This window comes from Pelophylax lessonae (assembly GCF_965119305.1).
Source record: "Pelophylax lessonae genome assembly, chromosome: 3".
Lineage (NCBI taxonomy): Eukaryota > Metazoa > Chordata > Amphibia > Anura > Ranidae > Pelophylax > Pelophylax lessonae.
Window position 1 is genome coordinate 59,683,654 of NC_138770.1, and position 22,450 is coordinate 59,706,103.

General features: G+C 45.8%; 1 protein-coding gene across 2 annotated transcripts in view; it reads left to right on the forward strand.

The window, feature by feature from the left end:
* The window catches only part of FZD3 (frizzled class receptor 3), a 160,896-nt gene extending 150,589 nt beyond the window's left edge, over positions 1-10,307 (forward strand). Inside the window, exons 5-7 of one of the 2 annotated variants that reach the window (XM_082251142.1) lie at positions 5,237-5,385; positions 8,521-8,757; positions 9,845-10,307. In XM_082251142.1, coding sequence (XP_082107268.1) covers positions 5,237-5,385; positions 8,521-8,757; positions 9,845-10,055 — 597 coding nt within the window. In that variant the 3' untranslated portion in view covers positions 10,056-10,307. The remainder of the gene's footprint in view (positions 1-5,236; positions 5,386-8,520; positions 8,758-9,844) is intronic. The other variant, XM_082251143.1, reaches the window with a different exon arrangement.
* The last annotated feature ends 12,143 nt before the right edge of the window (positions 10,308-22,450 follow it).

Consider the following 22,450-nt stretch of genomic DNA (forward strand, 5'->3'; position numbering starts at 1 on the left):
CTAGAGACCAGTGATATCACTGAGAATGTAGCCTATCCATTCACTAGAGACCAATGACATCACTGAGAATGTAGCCTATCCATTCACTAGAGACCGATGACATCACTGAGAATGTAGCCTATCCATTCACTAGAGACCAGTGACATCACTGAGAATGTAGCCTATCCATTCACTACAGACCTGTGACATCACTGAGAATGTAGCCTATCCATTTACTAGAGACTGGTGACATCACTGAGAATGTAGCCTATCCATTCACTAGAGACCGGTGACATCACTGAGAATGCAGCCTATCCATTCACTAGAGACCGATGACTTCACTGAGAATGTAGCCTATCCATTCACTAGAGACCGGTGACATCACTGAGAATGTAGCCTATCCATTCACTAGAGACCAGTGATATCACTGAGAATGTAGCCTATCCATTCCCTAGAGACCGATGACATCACTGAGAATGTAGCCTATCCATTCACTAGAGACCAGTGACATCACTGAGAATGTAGCCTATCCATTCACTAGAGACCGATGACTTCACTGAGAATGTAGCCTATCCATTCACTAGAGACCGGTGACATCACTGAGAATGTAGCCTATCCATTCCTAGAGACCGGTGACATCACTGAGAATGTAGCCTATCCAATCACTAGAGACCGGTGACATCACTGAGAATGTAGCCTATCCATTCACTAGAGACCAGTGATATCACTGAGAATGTAGCCTATCCATTCACTAGAGACCGATGACATCACTGAGAATGTAGCCTATCCATTCACTAGAGACCAGTGACATCACTGAGAATGTAGCCTATCCATTCACTAGAGACCGATGACTTCACTGAGAATGTAGCCTATCCATTCACTGGAGACCGATGACTTCACTGAGAATGTAGCCTATCCATTCACTGGAGACCGATGACTTCACTGAGAATGTAGCCTATCCATTCACTAGAGACCGGTGACATCACTGAGAATGTAGCCTATCCATTCCTAGAGACCGGTGACATCACTGAGAATGTAGCCTATCCATTCACTAGAGACCGGTGACATCACTGAGAATGCAGCCTATCCATTCACTAGAGACCGATGACTTCACTGAGAATGTAGCCTATCCATTCACTGGAGACCGATGACTTCACTGAGAATGTAGCCTATCCATTCACTAGAGACCGATGACTTCACTGAGAATGTAGCCTATCCATTCACTGGAGACCGATGACTTCACTGAGAATGTAGCCTATCCATTCACTGGAGACCGATGACTTCACTGAGAATGTAGCCTATCCATTCACTAGAGACCGGTGACATCACTGAGAATGTAGCCTATCCATTCACTAGAGACCGGTGACATCACTGAGAATGTAGCCTATCCATTCACTGGAGACCGATGACATCACTGAGAATGTAGCCTATCCATTCACTGGAGACTGATGACATCACTGAGAATGCCCCATTCTATGGAGATCAGTCACTGATATTGCAGCCTATCCATACCAGACGCCAGTGACATCACTGAGAGCGATGCCATCCATCTCAGTCTGGAGTTCTTTGCTGTAGTTGGACTCTTTAAGTCCTGCACCCTTGTTTGCATTCTTGAGGAAGCAATTATATAAATATTACTAGCTGGGTAAGCTGTCTCGGCTGGCCTGGTTCCAAGGACTGTTGTATGAAGAGGCCCAGTGAGACACCCTGTCTGCCTCTCATGCCAGAGCTTTTAACAAAACTTTTAGCTCTGTTTACTACACAATGACGCCTGACGCTGTCACCAGGGCCCCTGCAAAGTGCACCCAAAAAGCACTTGACTTCTGTTTGGACAAGACATTGCAGGCTTGAGAGCTACTTTGTAGTTGTTACCTTGTCCACCACGCTCCCTTTCATGCAGTGTCCTGCATTGCCCCCACCTCCCCGTCCAACCTTCTTCAAAGTAAAAGCATTGCACAGGTTCTTGCCCCTTAAAGAGCACCTATCAAAAATGGATAAGATGACGGGGTCTCTTTGAAGCCCACCTCTGACTTACCTTATCTTATACTTTTACGGGGCTCTCCCGCCACTACCTCTTATGTTGCAGTTGCTACAAAATATGCTGCATTTCCAGGTATTGTGGAGCATATCACCTCTTTAGCCCCGTGTAAGTTCTTACATGGGCCATCGCTGGGTTTTTTGCTGTAGCTGGAGTTCGCTGTAAGAAGGTGAGCATAAGGTAGTCAGGGTGGGATGTTTGAAAAAGTCTTTAGGTATAAAACAACTCATCATCTTACAACTGTTACAGCCCATTCAGACTGGCGCGACACGACTTTGTGGGGCGACTTCGACGCGACTTGCACGGACTTGATATAATTGAAGTCAATGCAAGTCGTCTCCAGGTCGCCCCAAAGTAGTACAGGACCCTTTTTCTAAGTCGGAGCGACTTGTGTCGCTCCTATTAGAACGGGTCCTGTACTACTCAATGGCGAGCGACCGACCGCGACTTGTCAGGCGACCAAGTCGCCTGACAAGTCGCGCTAGTCTGAATGGACTCTTACTTCTGCACCAAGCTTTTCACAATCTTAAATACATCAGTAAATGTTTAATGTGAAATAGTTGGACCATAAATGCACAAAACTGTATGCAGATAAATGCATTGTGCATATGCTATATGGTCAAACTAATATGGGTGCCACTCCAAATTTTGAAGTTGAGGTACTTCCAGCGAAGAGAACTGTTCATGCCACTGTATATGTAGTCCTTCTTTGCAGTAGTTTAGAGAAGGATACTTTGTGTTCCAGCATGACTGTGCCCTTGTGCCTGAAGCCAGCTCCATAAAGACCTGGTTTAACCGGTATGGTGTGGAGCAGGGGTCTCCAAACTTTCTAAGCAACAGACCAGTTTACATTCCTTCAGCCTTTACAGGGGCCACACTGTGGCCAGGGGGAGAACATGCCCCAGGATCATTGGGAGTAAACAACACCTCAGGCCTGGTGGTGAGTGGGAGTAGAAAAATGACATTTCCCATGTGGTCAGTAGGAGAAGGAATAGTGCCCCATCATTGGTATCAGTGGGAGGAATAGTGCCCCATCGTTGGTATCAGTGGGAGGAATAGTGCCCCATCCTTGGTATCAGTGGGAAGAATAGTGCCCCATCATTGGTATCAGTGGGAAGAATAGTGCCCATCATTGGTATCAGTGGGAGGAATAGTACCCCATCATTGGTATCAGTGGAAGGAATAGTGCCCATCATTGGTATCAGTGGGAGGAATAGTACCCCATCATTGGTATCAGTGGGAGGAATAGTGCCCCATCATTGGTATCGGTGGAAGGAATAGTGCCCATCATTGGTATCAGTGGGAGGAATAGTACCCCATCATTGGTATCAGTGGGAGGAATAGTGCCCCATCATTGGTATCAGTGGGAGGAATAGTGCCCCATCATTGGTGTCAGTGGGAGGAATAGTGCCCCATCATTGGTATCAGTGGGAGGAATAGTGCCCCATCATTGGTATCAGTGGGAGGAATAGTGCTCAATCATTGGTATCAGTGGGAGGAATAGTGCCCCATCCTTGGGAGGAATAGTGCCCCAATATTGGTATCAGTGGAAGGAATAGTGCTCCATCATTGGCGTCATTAGAAGGAATATTGCCCCATCGTTGATGTCAATGGAAAGAATAGTGCCCCATTGTTGAGGTCAGTGGACGTAATCGTGCCCCATCATTGGTATCAGTGGAAGGAATAGTGCCCCATTGTTGAGGTCAGTGGACGTAATAGTGCCCCATCATTGGTATCAGTGGAAGGAATAGTGCCCCATCATTGGTGTCAGTGAAAGGAATACTGCTCCATAATTGGGGTCAGTTGAAGGAATAGTGCCCCATCGCTGGTGTCAGTGGAAAGAATAGTTACCCCATTGTTGATATGAGTGGAAGGAATAGTGCTCGATCATTGATATCAGTGGAAAGAAATTGCTGATGTCAATGGAAGAAATAATGCCTCATCGTTGGGGTCAGTGGAAGGAATAGTGCCTCACCATTGATGTTAGTGGAAAGATTAGTGCCCTCATCATTGGGGTCAGCAGAAGGAACAGTGCTCCATCGCTGGTGTCAGTGGAAGGAAAAGTGCCCTATCATTGGTGTCAGTATGACAAATATGCCTCATCGTTGGTGTCAATAAGAGGAGTAGTGCCCTCATCATTGGGGTCAGTGGAAGGAAAAGTGCCCCATCATTGGTGTCAATGGGACTAATTCTGCCTCATTACTGGTGTCAGTGGAAAAATGGTGCCCATTGCTGGTGTCAGTGGAAGGAATAGTGCCCATTGCTGGTGTCAGTGGAAGAAATAGTGCCCCCTTGTTGATGGTCAGTGGAAGAAATAGTGCCCCATCATTGGTGTCAGTGGAACAAATATGCCTCATTGTTAATGTCAGTGAGAGGAATGGTGCCCCTTCATTGGTCTCAGTGGAAGGAATAGTGCCCCTTCATTGGTCTCAGTGGGAGGAATAGTGCCCCTTCATTGGTCTCAGTGGGAGGAATAGTGCCCCTTCATTGGTCTCAGTGGGAGGAATAGTGCCCCTTCATTGGTCTCAGTGGGAGGAATAGTGCCCCTTCATTGGTCTCAGTGGGAGGAATAGCGCCTCATCATTGGTGTCAGTGGGAGGAATAGTGCCCCTTCATTGGTCTCAGTGGGAGGAATAGTGCCCCTTCATTGGTCTCAGTGGGAGGAATAGTGCCCCTTCATTGGTCTCAGTGGGAGGAATAGTGCCCCTTCATTGGTCTCAGTGGGAGGAATAGTGCCTCATGTCAGAGGGAGGGGGAAATGCTCTGAGGGCTGAAAAAGGCAAGCAAAGGGCCACAGCTTCAAGACCACTGATGTGGACGAATTTGAGGGTCCTGTATATGGCCCTGAACTGAAGCCTAATGAACACCCTTGGTTTGAATTGAAATTCTGATTCTGAAACTGGTCGTCTTGTCTAATAATTAGTACCTGACCTTAAAAATGCTCTTTTGGCAGAATGGTCACACATTCCAACATACACACTCTTGAGAGTTGGTGGTTGGTGAGACTCATTAATAAAAATAGGGAAGCTAGACCCTAGTAACTGGTTATAGAGAGTGGCTAACACAGTAATGTTTGTAATCTTGTGGCATCTGTGCTTAGCTGGGTTTGATTTAAAAAATGTAAAATGTCTGAGAGATTTGCCCTGTCCTGCCCATTTTCAGTATTTGTTAGTGTTCTAACATGACAGGAGTCTCACTGGTTTTGATTTGTCATTGTAGGTGACGCAGACAAGCCGTCCTGACCTCATCCTCTTCCTGATGAAATACCTAATGGCCCTTGTGGTGGGAATACCATCCGTCTTCTGGGTGGGCAGCAAGAAGACCTGTTTCGAGTGGGCCAGCTTTTTCCATGGCCGGAAGAAGAAAGAGTGAGTGTCTGCACCAAGTAAAGAGTACCTGTGTTAAGTCCAATTTTACACCACACAGGAAAGGGTGGGAGGGCCAGTGGATCTTAGTCAACATAATCAAGATTGCCATTTGTCGCAAAAGGAACTCTTTAAATCTTTTCAATTCATGTTACAAAATTGACAAACCTTTGGAGAACCAGTGGCAGAATAGCAGTCCATGAGCAATAAAAGTACTGAGCATCAGTGTGCTTAAAATGCTTTACAACTGATTAGAATTTAAGTCCAACGATAACGTTTGGAGAAATTTACCTTCATGCCACCATAAGTAGTGTGAGGAAGAGTAAGAACTCGTCTGAGGATTTCAATGCTGTCTGAGTGGAGGATAGGAGAAGGTTGTGTGTAGAGTGGAGGATAGGAGAAGGTTGTGTGTAGAGTGGAGGATAGGAGAAGGTTGTGTGTAGAGTGGAGGATAGGAGAAGGTTGTGTGTAGAGTGGAGGATAGGAGAAGGTTGTGTGTAGAGTGGAGGATAGGAGAAGGTTGTGTGTAGAGTGGAGGATAGGAGAAGGTTGTGTGTAGAGTGGAGGATAGGAGGAGGTTGTGTGTAGAGTGGAGGATAGGATAAGGTTGTGTGTAGAGTGGAGGATAGGAGAAGGTTGTGTGTAGAGTGAAGGATCGAAGGTTGTGTGTAGAGTGGAGGATAGGAGGAGGTTGTGTGTAGAGCGGAGGATAGGAGAAGGTTGTGTGTAGAGCGGAGGATAGGAGGAGGTTGTGTGTAGAGTGGAGGATAGGAGAAGGTTGTGTGTAGAGTGGAGGATAGGAGAAGGTTGTGTGTAGAGTGGAGGATAGGAGGAGGTTGTGTGTAGAGTGAAGGATAGGAGAAGGTTGTGTGTAGAGTGGAGGATAGGAGAAGGTTGTGTGTAGAGTGGAGGATAGGAGAAGGTTGTGTGTAGAGTGGAGGATAGGAGAAGGTTGTGTGTAGAGTGGAGGATAGGAGAAGGTTGTGTGTAGAGTGGAGGATAGGAGAAGGTTGTGTGTAGAGTGGAGGATAGGAGAAGGTTGTGTGTAGAGTGGAGGATAGGAGAAGGTTGTGTGTAGAGTGAAGGATCGAAGGTTGTGTGTAGAGTGGAAGATAGTAGGAGGTTGCGTGTAGAGTGGAGGATAGGAGAAGGCTGTGCACAGAGTGGAGGATAGGAGAAGGTTGTGTGTAGAGTGGAGGATAGGAGAAGGTTGTGTGTAGAGTGGAGGATAGGAGAAGGTTGTGTGTAGAGTGGAGGATAGGAGAAGGTTGTGTGTAGAGTGGAGGATAGGAGAAGGTTGTGTGTAGAGTGGAGGATAGGAGAAGGTTGTGTGTAGAGTGGAGGATAGGAGAAGGTTGTGTAGAGTGGAGGATAGGAGAAGGTTGTGTGTAGAGTGGAGGATAGGAGAAGGTTGTGTGTAGAGTGGAGGATAGGAGAAGGTTGTGTGTAGAGTGGAGGATAGGAGAAGGTTGTGTGTAGAGTGGAGGATAGGAGGAGGTTGTGTGTGGAATGGAGGATAGGAGGAGGTTGTGTGTGGAATGGAGGATAGGAGGAGGTTGTGTGTAGAGTGGAGGATAGGAGAAGGTTGTGTGTAAAGTGGGAGATAGAAGGTTGTGTGTAGAGTGGAGGATAGGAGGAGGTTGTGTGTAGAGTGGAGGATAGGAGGAGGTTGTGTGTAGAGTGGAGGATAGGAGAAGGTTGTGTAGAGTGGAGGATAGGAGAAGGTTGTGTCTAGAGTGGAGGATAGGAGAAGGTTGTGTCTAGAGTGGAGGATAGGAGAAGGTTGTGTCTAGAGTGGAGGATAGGAGAAGGTTGTGTGTAGAGTGAGGGGTAGGAGAAGACTGTGTGTAGAGTGGGAGATAGGAGAAGGATGTGTGTAGAGTGGAGGGTAGGAGAAGGTTGTGTAGAGTGGAGGATGGGAGAAGGTTGTGTCCTCTCTTTTTTCTTGGTTTCGGTGTGGGGTGGGGGTACTCCCTGGGGTGGTTGGTCCCTCTGGGGTTCTCTCCCCCTCCTTGGGTGGCATTGAGCTGGCTTGTCTGCCTGTGCTCATGGTGGTGGTGGGGGGGGGGGGTGGCTGGTGCCCCTGGCCCTGGTGCCAGCAGACACACTGTACCCCTGTTGCCCTCAGTGGGCCTTTTATGGGGTGGGTGGCCTTTTTGGGTCCCCTTGGGATAGCTGGTGGTGGGCCTAGGGGGCAGGTGGCTCAGTATCCATGGGTTCGAGTACCACACGGTCGGACAGGCCAAAAATTTAGGCCGCGTCTTTGCGGCCTACTGGCTGGACCTTTTCTGGGGCAGCCCCAGTTGTGGCAGGTAATGCCATCTTTGTACCCCGGAACATTTGTCTCCCCTCCGCTCACTGGCTAGTCGCAGGTCCCCTGCATATCGCTCTTACGCGGCCAGGCGGCCGAAGATTTAGGTTGCGGCTTTTCGGCCTACCAGGCCGTGTGGTATATAGGGAGGAGAACAGGGTCCCAGGCAGGTTTAGCTGCCAGGGTGCTGTGGGGCATCTGCCTCCCCCAGTGGCTCTGTAGGGGTAGTCTGTCTGCGGGTTTTCCCGCATTAGCGGCAGGCAGTCCCCCTTAGGGGGGGTCCATTTGTTGCCTCCTATGCGGGACCCCCTTGTCCTTAAGTTATGCCAGCTGAGGATGGCCCACAGGGCATAGCCAAGCTTTTGTGTTTTCTGCTTAGTCTTACTCCTATAGAGGGCAGCATAACCCTATGGTAAAGAATATGGAGTTGTGTCTGTCAATGAACTCAGAGAAAAGGATTTTATGGTGAGTACAAAAATCCTATTTTCTGGGATATATTGATCTGTAAATAAATATAGATCGGTAGATCTGGGATTGTTCCTTTTGTAGAAAATCTTTTTGTAAAAAAAAACTGAATAAATCAATACTGTTACTGACACGATCTTCAAAAAGATTGTCCAAGGATTTGGCCATAAACCTTCTGAACGCTGTCCTACGTCTGATTTAGAAAACCACTACTGAAAATATAAAGCTATTGTGTGCGACATCGAATGATAGTCCTGTTTTTGAGATTTTGAGATGGGGGAAATACTTACACTAGGTCGTACATTGCAGGTTTGGCAGATCGGTGGAATGACGAAATTGTATAATTTTGTTTCTTTTCTCAGCAGAGGCGTCAATGAAAGCCGCCAGGTCCTCCAGGAGCCGGATTTTGCTCAGTCTCTTCTCCGGGACCCCAATACCCCCATCGTCCGCAAATCACGAGGGACGTCCACTCAGGGAACATCAACTCACGCCTCATCCACTCAGCTGGCTATGGTGGACGAGCAAAGAAGCAAAGCGGGCAGTGTTCATAGCAAGATGAGCAGCTATCACGGCAGCCTTCATCGCTCCAGGGATGGAAGGTGAGGGGTGCTCCTTGCCTATGCTAGCTGCTGTCTTGTGGCATAAACTACTTTTAAAGAGCAACACATAATAGTGCTGCTTCCCTGAACTTCCCCAAACACATAATAGCCACATAATGCTACCACTATTGAAATTAAGAAGTTTTGTATCTTCTCCATGCCACTTCTTCAGTTCCAATGAGTGCCAGGAAGTTTTAATGTGCCCTCTTCACACAATACACGTGTTTTGGTGTGATCTGCATATACTGCATTTTTAAGCAGTGCAACTCGCCGCACCGCAGAGTTGCACCATGCTTAAAATGGCACATGATAGGTTTTTATTGCTATTTTTGCCTTCCTGCCCCAGTGACCCCCGATCTCTTATTTCTTGTCCTGGTGTCCGAGACACACAGCAAGGGGTAACCACCTCAATGGAAACACAGAGTGCAATAAATAAATAAACTCACTTCTGATCTTTAGGATGGCTACGCTTCCTTGCAGGGTCTCTCTGGAAGTCCAGCATAGCCACTCTGAACCATTTGGGGACATTCAGGGAAGCGGCACTGAAGCTTATACAGCTTCAAGATCTCCACAACAATTAAAGTATGTGTCCGGGGTCAAATTAAGAAAAATGTGATTGCATCGGTCACTTCCGGTGCGACGCCGCATTCCCTGCTAAACAGCTTCTGGGCATGCCCAGAAGCTGTGTAGGAATGCGGCGCTGCACCGGTGCACCGGAAGTGACGAGAGGGGCCGGTGAAGGAGCATTCTGGGAGAAGAAGACACGGAAGAGGACGCAGAAGAGGATCGCGCTGGCTTCAGCTGCCCACAAAAGAGATGGCAACGCTGGAGAAGAAATTTTATAAGTGAGTATTTCTTCTTGCAGGTAAGTGTGAACCGGGACAGATCAGAGGCTAGCCGTTGTGGAATGTACTAGCCCTGACTGTCCCGGGGGTATGCTCATTGAAAAAATGTTTTTGTGGCTGGAACTCCGCTTTAAGCAGTGATCTTTGACTTGGTTTTATTTTTTATGCTCGAGTTGCCATTTTTATAAATAAATTCTGACCATTTGAGACCTTGTAATCTAATAAAAATGTTCTGTGCTTAGGTACACGCCATGCAGCTACCGAGGAATAGAAGAACGGGTCACACACGGCAGCATGTCCCGTCTCACCGACCACTCTCTGCACAGCAGCACCCATAGACTTAACGAGCAGTCCCGGCAAGGCAGTATCAGGGACTTAAACAACCCTTTGTCTCACATCTCCCATGGTACCAGCATGAACCGAGTCATTGAAGAGGACGGAGCAAGTGCCTGAAGGTTCCCGTAATAACAGACGCAATCGTCGTCTTGAAAGCACTATGTAGTTAAAAGGAATGAACTCTGTCCCCCTTACTTACCTAGGGGGCCTGTTCATGGATTTACAGTCCTCGGTTCGTTAACTTCCAGAGCTGAGAAAATTGTGAAGCCAGAGCTGGTCCTGTCATAGACAGAATGACCTATATTGCAGGGTCTCGTCTATAAGTCAGTCCATCTCGGCAAATCGAATTCCAGAATCAGGCTCTCAGACCTCACAAGATCCCAAGGAGGTTAATTAACTCTTTGCAGTAAATCTTTGTCAAGTGTGGAACTCCTTCCCGAAAAACCGGTGTCAGATTTTGCTGTGGACACATGCATTCAAGTACTTCATGTGCCTACAAATGATGGTTGTCTAGTTCTTTCCAGCTTCCAGCAGCTAACTATGGAATAGGAGGTCTTCCATCTCAAAGATCAAGTGCAAAAAATATTTAAGTCCATAAAGCTGGATTATGACCTCTGGCAACAACCCTCATGGCAATTTAGAGGCTTCTTCTTGGGTTTTTATCGGAGTGTGAAGGCTTGGTTTACTTATGTTCATAATGATTTGTTCCCTCATACTTCATTCCATAAAAATCGGTCAAACCAAACCAAAGTCTACACACATTAACGTAAAATCTAGTCTGATGAACTTTGGGTTCAACGTTATTCATTTTGTTCTGTTTAAATTCTGGAATTTAGATCATTGCGTAGACAACAACTCAAATGGAGATCTGAAATCTCTCTATACATTGGGCAATGTCATCTTCATTTGGACATCAGGTTATTTTCAGTTGTATTGTCTGAACATATGGATATGCAGTTCACCTCACAAGATATAACCAGCATCTTTACTGTTGAGTTAGCAATGGCCATCCTGGTGTTAATTGGAGCACTAGCGGTTTATAGGCCCATCTTGGCTAATATGGACTTTATTTATTGACTGCCTACATTTTTATGTTTCTCTCTTCCTGACCTTTTGTCTTTTGCCATTGGTCTTGCCCTATATGTGAATTTTCAAAGTCACTGAATTTCGTGACTTTAAGAGCTGGTTCACACTGAGGCGACACGACTCCTTACTACTTCGGAGGCGACTTGTGCATTACCATGCACCACGACTTCGGAGCGACTTGCAAGGACTTCACATAATGGAAGTCTATGCAAGTCGCTCCGAGGTCGCCCCAAAGTAGTACAGGACCCTTTTTCTAAGTCGGAGCAACTTGTGTCGCTCCTATTAGAACGGGTCCTAAGTCCCGCTAGTGTGAACCGGCTCTAATAGTCATTCTGCCCAGAAACAAATATTTGTTTTAGTTGGATAGAAGCAGATAAAATAACTTGATTTTGAAGGACTCAACTCCAGGGTTCCTGGTTCCAGCTCCCTTCTTGAAACTGGCTATACACTTGTAGATTTTCAAAGGAACATTCATATTCCAAACTTTCAAACAGTACATGTTATTTATTTTCATTTCAAAATACTTCAAAATACATTTGGTTTCAGTTTTGGAATAAATGGACTTTCCCGAGTGAAAACCACATTTGCCATCCTGCTTTTTCAAATGTTCACTGCGGTCCCACTGATCCCATTAACAACTGAAAAATCAAGCAAACATTCTTCGGTCTTGTTTACACTTGCTTCGACTACTGCTACCCACCGCTTCAATGTGCATTTTTAAAGTGTTTTTAAAGCTTCAGTGATCCTTTTTTGAAGCTTGACAAATGCACTGTGTGTTGATTTTCTATTTGTTTAAAGGGGCCCAGTAGAACCATGGCTCAGTAGTACCCCCACTCAGCAAATCCCCAGTTCATTAATACCCTTGTTCAGCAGATCACCTGCTTAGTAGTACCCCCAGCTCAGCTGATGCCCCATTCACTAGTGACCCCCAGCTCTGCTGATCCTTCCCAATCGTTAGTAACCCCCAGCTCTGCTGATCCTTCCCAATCGTTAGTAACCCCCAGCTATATTGCTCCCACACTGCACACCACTTGTGACATCTGCTAGTTTCTCCTGCTTCGGTCCTGCAGCTCTGCTGATTCTCTGCCGCTCTGTCCTCTTTCTCTGGTCCCCGCTCACCTTCTGCTATAGCGTTCTCATGTTGCACAGCTCTTCTACTGTCTGTTAGTTGCTCAGCTCCAGTCCGGACCCCGCTCACCTTCCTGCACACTAGATAAGATGTCTGCACCAGACACTTTCAGAATATATATACATCAACCGGAAGTGACTGCTGATGATGTCTTTCCAGTTCGCTTGTTGGTTTCTCAGTGCATCCTGGGATATCTTATTCCTGCAACACCTCCAAAACAAAGCAAAGCTAATTGAATAAAAGCCTCTCAAAAGCTTCAGGTGCTGTAAGCGAGCATTGTCTTAGACTTCTATGGAGGCTTTGAAGATGCTTTGAAGCGCAAAGAAAGCAACATGGGGGTATCATTTTTTGAGCAAAGCAAACACAACAGTGTGAACAGGACCGTAAGGTAACCATTTTATTTAGTGACCGGTCCCTGCTCACCTCCTGCTATATTGCTCCCACACTGCACACCACATGTGACATCTGCTAGTTTCTCCTGCTTCGGTCCTGCAGCTCTGCTGCTTCTCTGCCGCTCTGTCCTCTTTCTCTGGTCCCCGCTCACCTTCTGCTATAGCGTTCTCATGTTGCACAGCTCTTCTACTGTCTGTTAGTTGCTCAGCTCCAGTCCGGACCCCGCTCACCTTCCTGCACACTAGATAAGATGTCTGCACCAGACACTTTCAGAATATATATACATCAACCGGAAGTGACTGCTGATGATGTCTTTCCATTTCGCTTGTTGGTTTCTCAGTGCATCCTGGGATATCTTATTCCTGCAACACCTCCAAAACATAGCAAAGCTAATCGAATAAAAGCCTCTCAAAAGCTTCAGGTGCTGTAAGCGAGCATTGTCTTAGACTTCTATGGAGGCTTTGGAGATGCTTTGATGCACAAAGAAAGCTACATGGGGTATCATTTTTTAAGCGAAGCAAACACAACAGTGTGAACAGGACCGTAAGGTAACCATTTTATTTAGTGACCGGTCCCTGCTCACCTCCTGCTATATTGCTCCCACACTGCACACCACGTGTGACATCTGCTAGTTTCTCCTGCTTCGGTCCCGCAGCTCTGCTGATTCTCTGCCGCTCTGTCCTCTTTCTCTGGTCCCCGCTCACCTTTTGCTATAGCGCTCTCATATTGCACAGCGCTTGTACTGTCTGTTAGTTGCTCAGCTCCAGTCCGGACCCCGCTCACCTTCTTGCACACTAGATAAGACGTTTGCACCAGACACTTTCAGAATATATATACATCAACCGGAAGTGACTGCTGATGATGTCTTTCCAGTTCGCTTGTTGGTTTCTCAGTGCATCCTGGGATATCATATTCCTGCAACACCTCCAAAACAAAGCAAAGCTAATTGAATAAAAGCCTCTCAAAAGCTTCAGGTGCTGTAAGCGAGCATTGTCTTAGAGGTCTATGGAGGCTTTGAAGCACAAAGAAAGCAACATGGGGTATAATTTTTTAAGCAAAGTAAACACAACAGTGTGAACAGGACCGTAAGGTAACCATTTTATTTAGTGACCGTCTCTTTGATTGGCATTCAGAATGCTTTAAAAAAGCATGTCCAGTGCCACAATTTGAAACCAATATAAACAAGCTTAGAAAAAAATGTTCAAACAAAATTCTACTAGTGTATGGCCAGCTTTAGTCTTAATGAAGGGATCCCACTCTCACTGCTGCGTTGTTTATATTTCTTCAGGAAGAATGTAGCAGGAGTGAGAAATTTGCCTTGCTTCATAAAGGCTGCAGCAGGAACGTGTTACAGGAGCTCCAAGAGATCTCACTACTGACGCTAATGCTTTATCTCTACCTTTGCAAATAATGTTAAGCTACACCATGCTATTACTTACGCAATTTTATGCTGCAAGCATCTTGGAAGAAAGCCTCCGTAGCACTGCTGCAATTTGCAAGGCCGTTGTCAACCTGCAGCAGGAAGTGCCGTTACTGGCAGGATCCCTGGGTAAGAATTCTTGTAATACAAAAAAACAATTTGCTTGAAGAAGTCTCACAATAATTTCCAAATCATTGTAGAAGCCTCTAGAGCAGTGGTCCTCAACCCTGGCCTACACTGCCCACTAACAGGCCAGATTTTCAAGATAACTGAAATACATCCCAGGTGATATCATTTGCTGCTCAGTGATTGCAGTACTCTAGTCTGCATCTCCCCAAGGTAATACCTAAAATCTGGCCTGTTAGTGGGCCCTGTAGGCCAGGGTTGATGACCACTGCTCTAGAGGACCAAGTGCATGAAGTACTTGGTTCTGTTTTGACTTGTGGCCACTTTTCTTTTTCCCCTCTTTCTGCAGGGTCAGCTCCCCAGGTTGAAGCCCTATTTATGGGCATTCCTATGGGTGGGGTAAAGCACAGCACTGTATCCACTGCCTCCTATGTGCAGAAAAAGTCCTCTGTGAGTGCACCTGTTGTGGTGATGACTAGATGGGTTAGGCAAGATCAGCCAGGATCATAGCGCCTTGTAGGGCTATGTGCTTTCAACGCTGCCCCTATTAACACATACACAGGAGCATCACGCTAACAGGCCCCCCTTCTGCTTCCTCGTCTCCTACACTAGAAGCAAGCACTATTACTCAGACATCATTAGAAATTCATCTACTGACGAGCTTGGTCGAACAACGTTGGCGGGAGGGGAGGCGTGCTGCCAGCCATGCTAGCTTGGCAACCACAGCACGGATCAGACCAGGACCAAGTGCTTCATACACTTATCCCCCTGGGGGATTCCACGCTAATTTGGAAATTATGGTGATAAGTCTTCTTTAAGTAAATTGTATACAGTGAGGCACATTGCCAAAGATTTAGAGTTTGCATACAAGTTAAGCATTCTGTAGCCTAAAATAATTTCCAATATAGAACAGTGCTTTAAACATCAATGGCAGATGTCATCCTTCTAGAGAATAATTCTCCTGCAGCTGTCAAAGTGCCAAACCTTTCTACAGGTCTTTATATCCACATTAACCAAGAACTGGACAGCAGTCTTGCCAGGAAGCCAGATAGACCTTTGCAGGCGTTCCACATAGCCCTGGCCACCGATGGACATACTCAGACGTTCGAAAGTCTGAGCACCGTTCGTGTAACATAGTCCAAGATCTATGTTTGTACAATGCTAGATGTAGATAGTTTGGGGAAAAAAATTATGTGATCTATTGCAACTTAAAAAGGGAATTGCTGTATTTAAATCTTTTTTTTACTACTGATAAATGTCTGTACACTGCAGTATTTAGCTTTCCCTGCCATAGGAATATGTGCTGGGCTTCATTTTTTAGGTTTGTAACTGTTTTTGAAGTTTAAAGAGACCCTGTCACCAACTTTAAAAAAATTGCAGGTACAAGCACAGAAAAATCAAGTATTTTAAATGCTTATTTGCAAAAAAAAATGTTCCTTTCCATAAATGATTTTGTATTCATTGTGCCTTTGCTGCAAAATAGGATTGCTCTGTAAGTGTCAGTTCTTTAGTACAGCCCTCTCCTTATACATCATAGTTTTGTTCTCTTTTGGGAGTGTCTAATTACTGTCTTTGCTGGCCCAGCTCCTTCACCCCTCCCCTTACCTCCCTCCATAACCTTTTATGCAGCTGCCCAGGGGAGGATTGAAGGGGAATACTATACAGTGTCACTTGAGTGACATCTCTAGGTCTGCTGGGATTGCTGACATCACATACAAGATGGCAGACAGCAGCAGTCTCAGGGCTTTTGCAGAAAAGAATATGCAAAAAATAAGTTACATTTACATATATTCTTATGGAATGAATGGTCTGGTGACAGGTTCTCTTTAAAGAAAACGGATTCTCCATTTGTTAACTATAGAGGAGAAAGAAAGTCCTTTCAGCCACTTTGTACTATAAGGTCTGTTAATCTCTACATGATTACATCTCAGAGGTCTGCCTATTCTTGTCTATAGTGGTAAGTTTACAATAGCAGGGAATATTTAGTGAGTATGTGAAACAAATAAAATAAAGTTAGGACTTTAAGAGCACCTTTATTCCATAGACGGTAATGAAGGCCACGTTGTGTCTCAAGCCAAATTCTTAAAAGAAACAGTGCTACTCAGCCATAAAAACTAGGACCTCCAATCCATCCACTTTAAAACTTGAAAAAGTGTAAAATTTTGGTCTGGGTATTTTTCAAATAATATCCTTGTTTCTTAATTCGTTAAGATAAGGTGCATTACTTAGCTCATACGTGCATTTCAACACTTTTTTTACATTCTGCACAAACTGACTATTTAGAGCCTCCTCTGCTAGGAGAGGAGAGGGGAGTATGATCGCCTTCTGAGAAAGTCGTCCTCTGCTAGCAGAGGGGAGCATGTCCCTCCTCTGACTAAGGCCTTTCTTAATGTTTTTTAACACAGAGGAACCCTTGATATAGCTTTCTGGTCCCAGGAAACACCTGATATAATAATATAATAACTATATCTACAGCTCACTATACATGATGGCCAGTGGGAAGACTGCTCCTTACATTGGTGGTCAGTGGGAAGAATGCCCCTTACATTGGTAGTCAGTAGGAAGAATTTCCCTTACATTGGTGATCAGTGGGAAGAATGCTCCTTACATTGGTGATCAGTGGGAAGAATTTCCTTTACATTGGTGGTCAGTGAGAAGAATGTCCCTTACATTGGTGATCAGTGGGAAGAATGTCCCTTACATTGGTGATCAGTGCGAAGAATGTCCCTTACATTAGTGATCAGTGGGAAGAATGTCCCTTACATTGATGATCAGTGGGAAGAATGTCCCTTACATTGGTGATCAGTGGGAAGAATGTCCCTTACATTGGTGATCAGTGGAAAGAATGCTCCTTACATTGGTGATCAGTGGGAAGAATGCTCCTTACATTGGTGATCAGTGGGAAGAATGTCCCTTACATTGGTGATCATGGGATGAATGCTCCTTACATTGGTGATCAGTGGGAAGAATGTCTCTTACATTGGTGATCAGTGGGAGGAATGCTCCTTATATTGGTGGTCAGGGGGAAGAATGCTCCCCACATCGGTGGTCAGTGGGAAGAATGTCCCTTACATTGGTGATCAGTGGGATGAATGCTCCTTACATTGGTGGTCAGTGGGAAGAATGTCCCTTACATTGGTGATCAGTGGGAGAAATACTCCTTACATTGGTGATCAGTGGGAAGAATGTCCCTTACATTGGTGATCAGTGGGAAGAATGCTTCTTACATTGGTGGTCAGTGGGAAGAATGTCCCTTATGTCAGTGGGAAGAGTTTCCTCCTTTATAGATGACTAAAAAGGTCACCAGTGTCAGTTGTTATCTGAGCGAGACATAGCAACCATAGGAATCCTAGGTTTCCACAGAACCATGGTTGAGAAAGGCTGTTCTAGAGATTTCAGTGTATTCGGCCCAGAATTTATCGAGAATTATGTTCAAATAGCAGTGTTATGCGATGGAACACGTATTGTGCAGCAGGAGCTTGGTTCAGTTCAGGAAGCTGTAGAGCATATGCTGGCCATAAACTGGAAAATGTTATTGCTTTCCAGTGACCAGACAAAAATATTGGCTGTGGAAGTTTCAAAAGCTCTGTTTTTTGAGTGGCATTGAGGTGGATTTGGGTTGATTTCTCCACCACAGCCTAGTGTATGTCCAGCATTAAAGCAAATCTGTGCTTTCCCATGTAGGGAAATTTAACTGGTTAGCTTTGGTGTCCTCCTCCACAGCAGTACATGCCACCCATTCCTTCACTCCCCCACCGCTCTGTTCAGCAATTGGAAGCAAGGAAATGAATTGGCAGTTCCATGTATAAAGAAGCAGGGAAATCATACCCCTTCCTCTCATGGGATGTCACTGGTGCTTGGTGATTGGCTCAGAGATGTAATATGAGCATGTGCCTCTGGGGAGGGGAGCATTAAAGTTCCCCTGTTGCTTTGCCCAGTATAGACAAAGCAAAGCTTCACTCTGAGCTGGTTGGCATCTACACTTCAACAAAATTATTTTTACAATATTTAGGCAGTACTAGCTGAATGGAAGTCTCCATGCTAGTCATTCTCAACCACGGTTTCTCCAGAGGTTGGTAGGGGCTCCTTGTACAGTGTCTCTTTTTCTCTCTGATTTCATATTAGATGGTGCCTGCCTAGCTTTGGGGCCAATACCACTTGAAAGAGCCAGTGACATGACACCAATATCCTTTTTTTTTTTTTTTGAACCAAACAAACGTTTATTGAGTTAAGCACTGCACATAAGCATACAATAAGAAACATCGTCAGACAGTTGCATAAGTACAATACCACATCGCCAAATATTTCAAAATTCACACTGAACAAAGAGTACGAGAAAAAAAAATGGGAAGGAAAATGACTTGCTGTGATCAGAACAGGACTACGAACCCCAGCTAAGACATAATAGAGGCCACGGGCGCGAACCCTACAAAACAGCTGTATAGCAAGGACAGAGGCAGGAGACACCCACCCACCCCTAAGTCTCACAGGTGTCAGGGGCCTCAAACCATCTATCCCATATCTTGTTATATCTCTTGGGGCAGCCCCTATTAGCATACATAACTTTCTTGAAGGGGAGGGTGGCACCAACAGCCGCCTTCCAAGCTGAAAGGGTAGGGGATGTAGGCTGCATCCATTTCAGGGCTATCAATTTCCTGGCAGTGAATAAGGTTTCCCGGAGAAATTGAACCGTGTGTTTGTCTGCGTCAACCTCAGGAAATATCCCAAGGAGACACAGTTTGGGGTCCAAGGTAGTCGGGCATCCCATGCGGTCGTGCAGGAATCGGACAACCTGTGTCCAGAATCCCTGCACGCCCGAGTAGGACCAAATCATGTGGCCGAAGGTGCCTGGGGAGTGAGAGCACCTAGGGCATGCCGAGGAGCGGGAGGAGTCAAAGCGAGCCAGCCGCACAGGGGTGAGATATGATCTGTGGGTAATATAAATTTGAGTGAGCCGATCCGACAACTTGGGGGAGACCAGGGTACAGGCCTCCAAGGCCTCATCCCACTCCTCGTCCTCCAGCTCCCCAACATCGCCCAACCAATATCCTTTTTAGTTCTTTTAGTTTAGTCTGTAATGGTGGCATTCTGGGCATTTTTCCCACCATCCACCAATGTAGGGTGTAGTATTCTCTCTAGCACTTAATGGGTTTTTTTTTTTTTTTTGGGACATAAAAAAATATTTTAAGGGTTCCTCTGGGGTTAAAATGTTAAGAAAGGCTGCTCTAAGCTCATGGATAATAGGTGCTCTTTATATTTTAACTTCCAAGTTAGAATTTTAATAGTATGGGGCAAGCCATGGTACTCCTGTTTGCAGAGGATCATGGGAAAACAAATGAATGTGGTTTGCCTTTGTCATAATCTGCTTGTTTATTTTATACATCCCTTAGGATATAATTTTTGTTGTCATTTGCACTCTTTTCTGTAGAGTCACACTGTACCTACCTGTTTACAATAGACCAACCTCTCTTTTTTTTTTTTTTTTGTAACATACATGCTTTGTGTTAGCACTTTAACAATGAGTGTATAAAGTCGATTTGTATTGTTTCTAGTTGTACATTTCAGTTTAGCGAGAGGTTGAATTTTTGTAATAAAATGTTTGTGAAATAAGAGTCTCAGATTGAGTTTATTGGCTTTGAAGGCCCAAAACAGGGATCTTCAAACTACGGCCCTCCAGCTGTTGCGGAACTACACGTCCCATGAGGCATTGCAAAACTCTGACATTCACAGACATGACTAGGCATGATGGGGATTGTAGTTCCTGAACAACTGGAGGGCCGTAGTTTGAAGACCCCTGGCCCAAAACAATGTTGCATTGATCTGTGAGATACCTGAACAATGAAGCACTGACATTGGGGGAACCCAAGACGATGGGATGCCAGAACAGTGGCACGCGGACACTGGAGGACCCAAGATAATGGTACACTGAGCTGTGAGATCCCAGAATGTGGACACATTGACACTGGGAAACCCAAAATAATGGTACCACGGGTCATGGAATACCAGAAAAATGAAACACTGACACTTTGGAGCCAATGATGCACTAATTAGTGACATCTCAAAACAATGATGAACTTATGCAGGTCATACACGGAGCGAATTTGGGAAATTTGCTTGATTCCCCCATCTACACAGTTAGAACAATGAAGCACTGACAATGGGGATGCAAGACAATGGTGCATTGGCCCATGGGATCCCAAAACAGTGACACTTTGACACTGGGAGCCCCAATATAATGTTACACTGACATATGGAACCTCAGAACAATGGTACACTGATCCGTTAGATCCCAAAACAAGGATGCACTGACACTGGGAGACCCAAAACATTGGTACCTAGACCTGTGAGATACTTGAACAATGAAGTACTGACGTGGGACCCAAGTCAATGGGATTCCAGAACAGTGGCACACTAACACTGGTGGGCCCAAGATAATGGTACACTAGCCTATGGGATTTCAGGACAATGACTCATCAACTACCAGAGCAATGACCCACTTAGGCAGGCCATAAACAGTGCAAATTTCTTTCCTGCAACCGTGGGTTGCAGGAAAGAAATTCACACAATTTCCCCATCACCACAGACAGTGTTGACAGGGAATTCCCTCCTGCTGAGCAATTGTCTTCACCCGCCGGAAAAAGAGTGATTATCGCTAGCGACTATAGCAGCCACTTGTGATAATCGCAAGAAAATCCGTCAGGCCAGTTGTACCCAAGTTGATCGATCAATCAACTTGGTACATTCAGCCTGCCCATTATTGGGACAAATCTCGGCCAGTTCCTGCTGAACCGGCCAAGATTTGAACTGTGTATGGCCAGCTTTACACATGGGAGCCAACTGATACACTGATCGTTGGGATATCAAAACAATGATGACTTGACACTGGGAGCCCAAAGGTAATGGTTCACAGACTCATGGAATCGCAGAACAGTGACGCACTGCCACATGGGACACCAGAACAATGAGACGCCCAAGACAATGGTTCACTGACCCATGGGATCCTAGAACAATGATGCATTGATACATTGATAACTTATGAGCTCCCAGAAAATGGCACTCTGACACAAGGAACCTAGGACTATGGTTCACTGACCTATGGGAGCCTATAATGATGCACTGACACTGGAAGACTGATAACCCAGGAGCTCTCAGAAAATGGCACACTGCACTTGGAACCTAAGACTATAGTACACTGATATATGGGACCCCAGACCGATGACACACTAATGCCTCGTTTCCACTGAGTGGAGCTGTTCGGGTCGGTACAGTTTGGAAGGATTAGAATGGTCCGGTCTATTCAGGTGAGCTTTTCCACTGCAAGTCGGGCCACCAGGGACCATGCGGGGTTTACACCAAATTAGGCGTTTGTTTTGCTCTTTCATTTGACGTGAGCATTGAAGTTTTCCTGTCCGCCAATCAGTGGAATCTATCGTGTGACGCCAGTAGCTCCGCCCTAACCGTACCGTACCATTTCCTATGGCCCTACATCTGAAGCAGGACCAGGAATGGTGCGGTTTGGTTCGGTTGTATGGGCCACTTTCATAATGGAAACACTCAAAATAGCGTACCGTACCGAACCGATCCACTCAGTGGAAACGAGGCATAGGAGATCCAAGACAATGGTACACTAACCTGGGGGACCCCATAATAATGACATACTGACACTTGGGAGCCTTGTAGAATGGTCCAAAAACTTATAGTCCAAAAATAATAACACACTGACAGTTGGAGACTATTGGGGCCTCAAAACATTGTCACCATGACTTTTTAGGTCCCGCAACAACAGAAGACTGTCATTGGGGACTCAACATTTTAGTACACTGTTACCTGCGGACCAAGCTCTATAACACACTGCTCCCTGAGGATCCAGCAATATGACATACTGACACTTTTCCACTGCAAGTACCAGCTCGGCTCCACTCGGCACTGCTTGGCCCTGCTCGGCTCAGTTTGCTTTTCCACTGCGTGGTACGAGTCGGCACCTTTCAGCACTGTATAGGCTCTACTCGGCTTGGTTTGCTTTTCCACTAAAGTAGTAAGTGGGTGGGATTACAATGATTCTCTGACCAATCAGTGGCTAGTAGTGATAGACAATCAAGGCTGCATGCAAAGGATTGAGGGATATGGTATCGGTACGGCCCGCTTGTAACCCCAACCGAGGTTGTACTGTTTAAGCGAGCCGTATCATGTAGTGGAAAAGCGCTGCTGTACCGAACCGTTCTAACACGTACCATGCAGTGGAAAAGCGCCTAACCGAGCCAAACCGTACCGAACCGTTCTAACACGTACCATGCAGTGGAAAAGCACCCAACCGAGCCAAACCGTACCGAACCGTTCTAACACGTACCATGCAGTGGA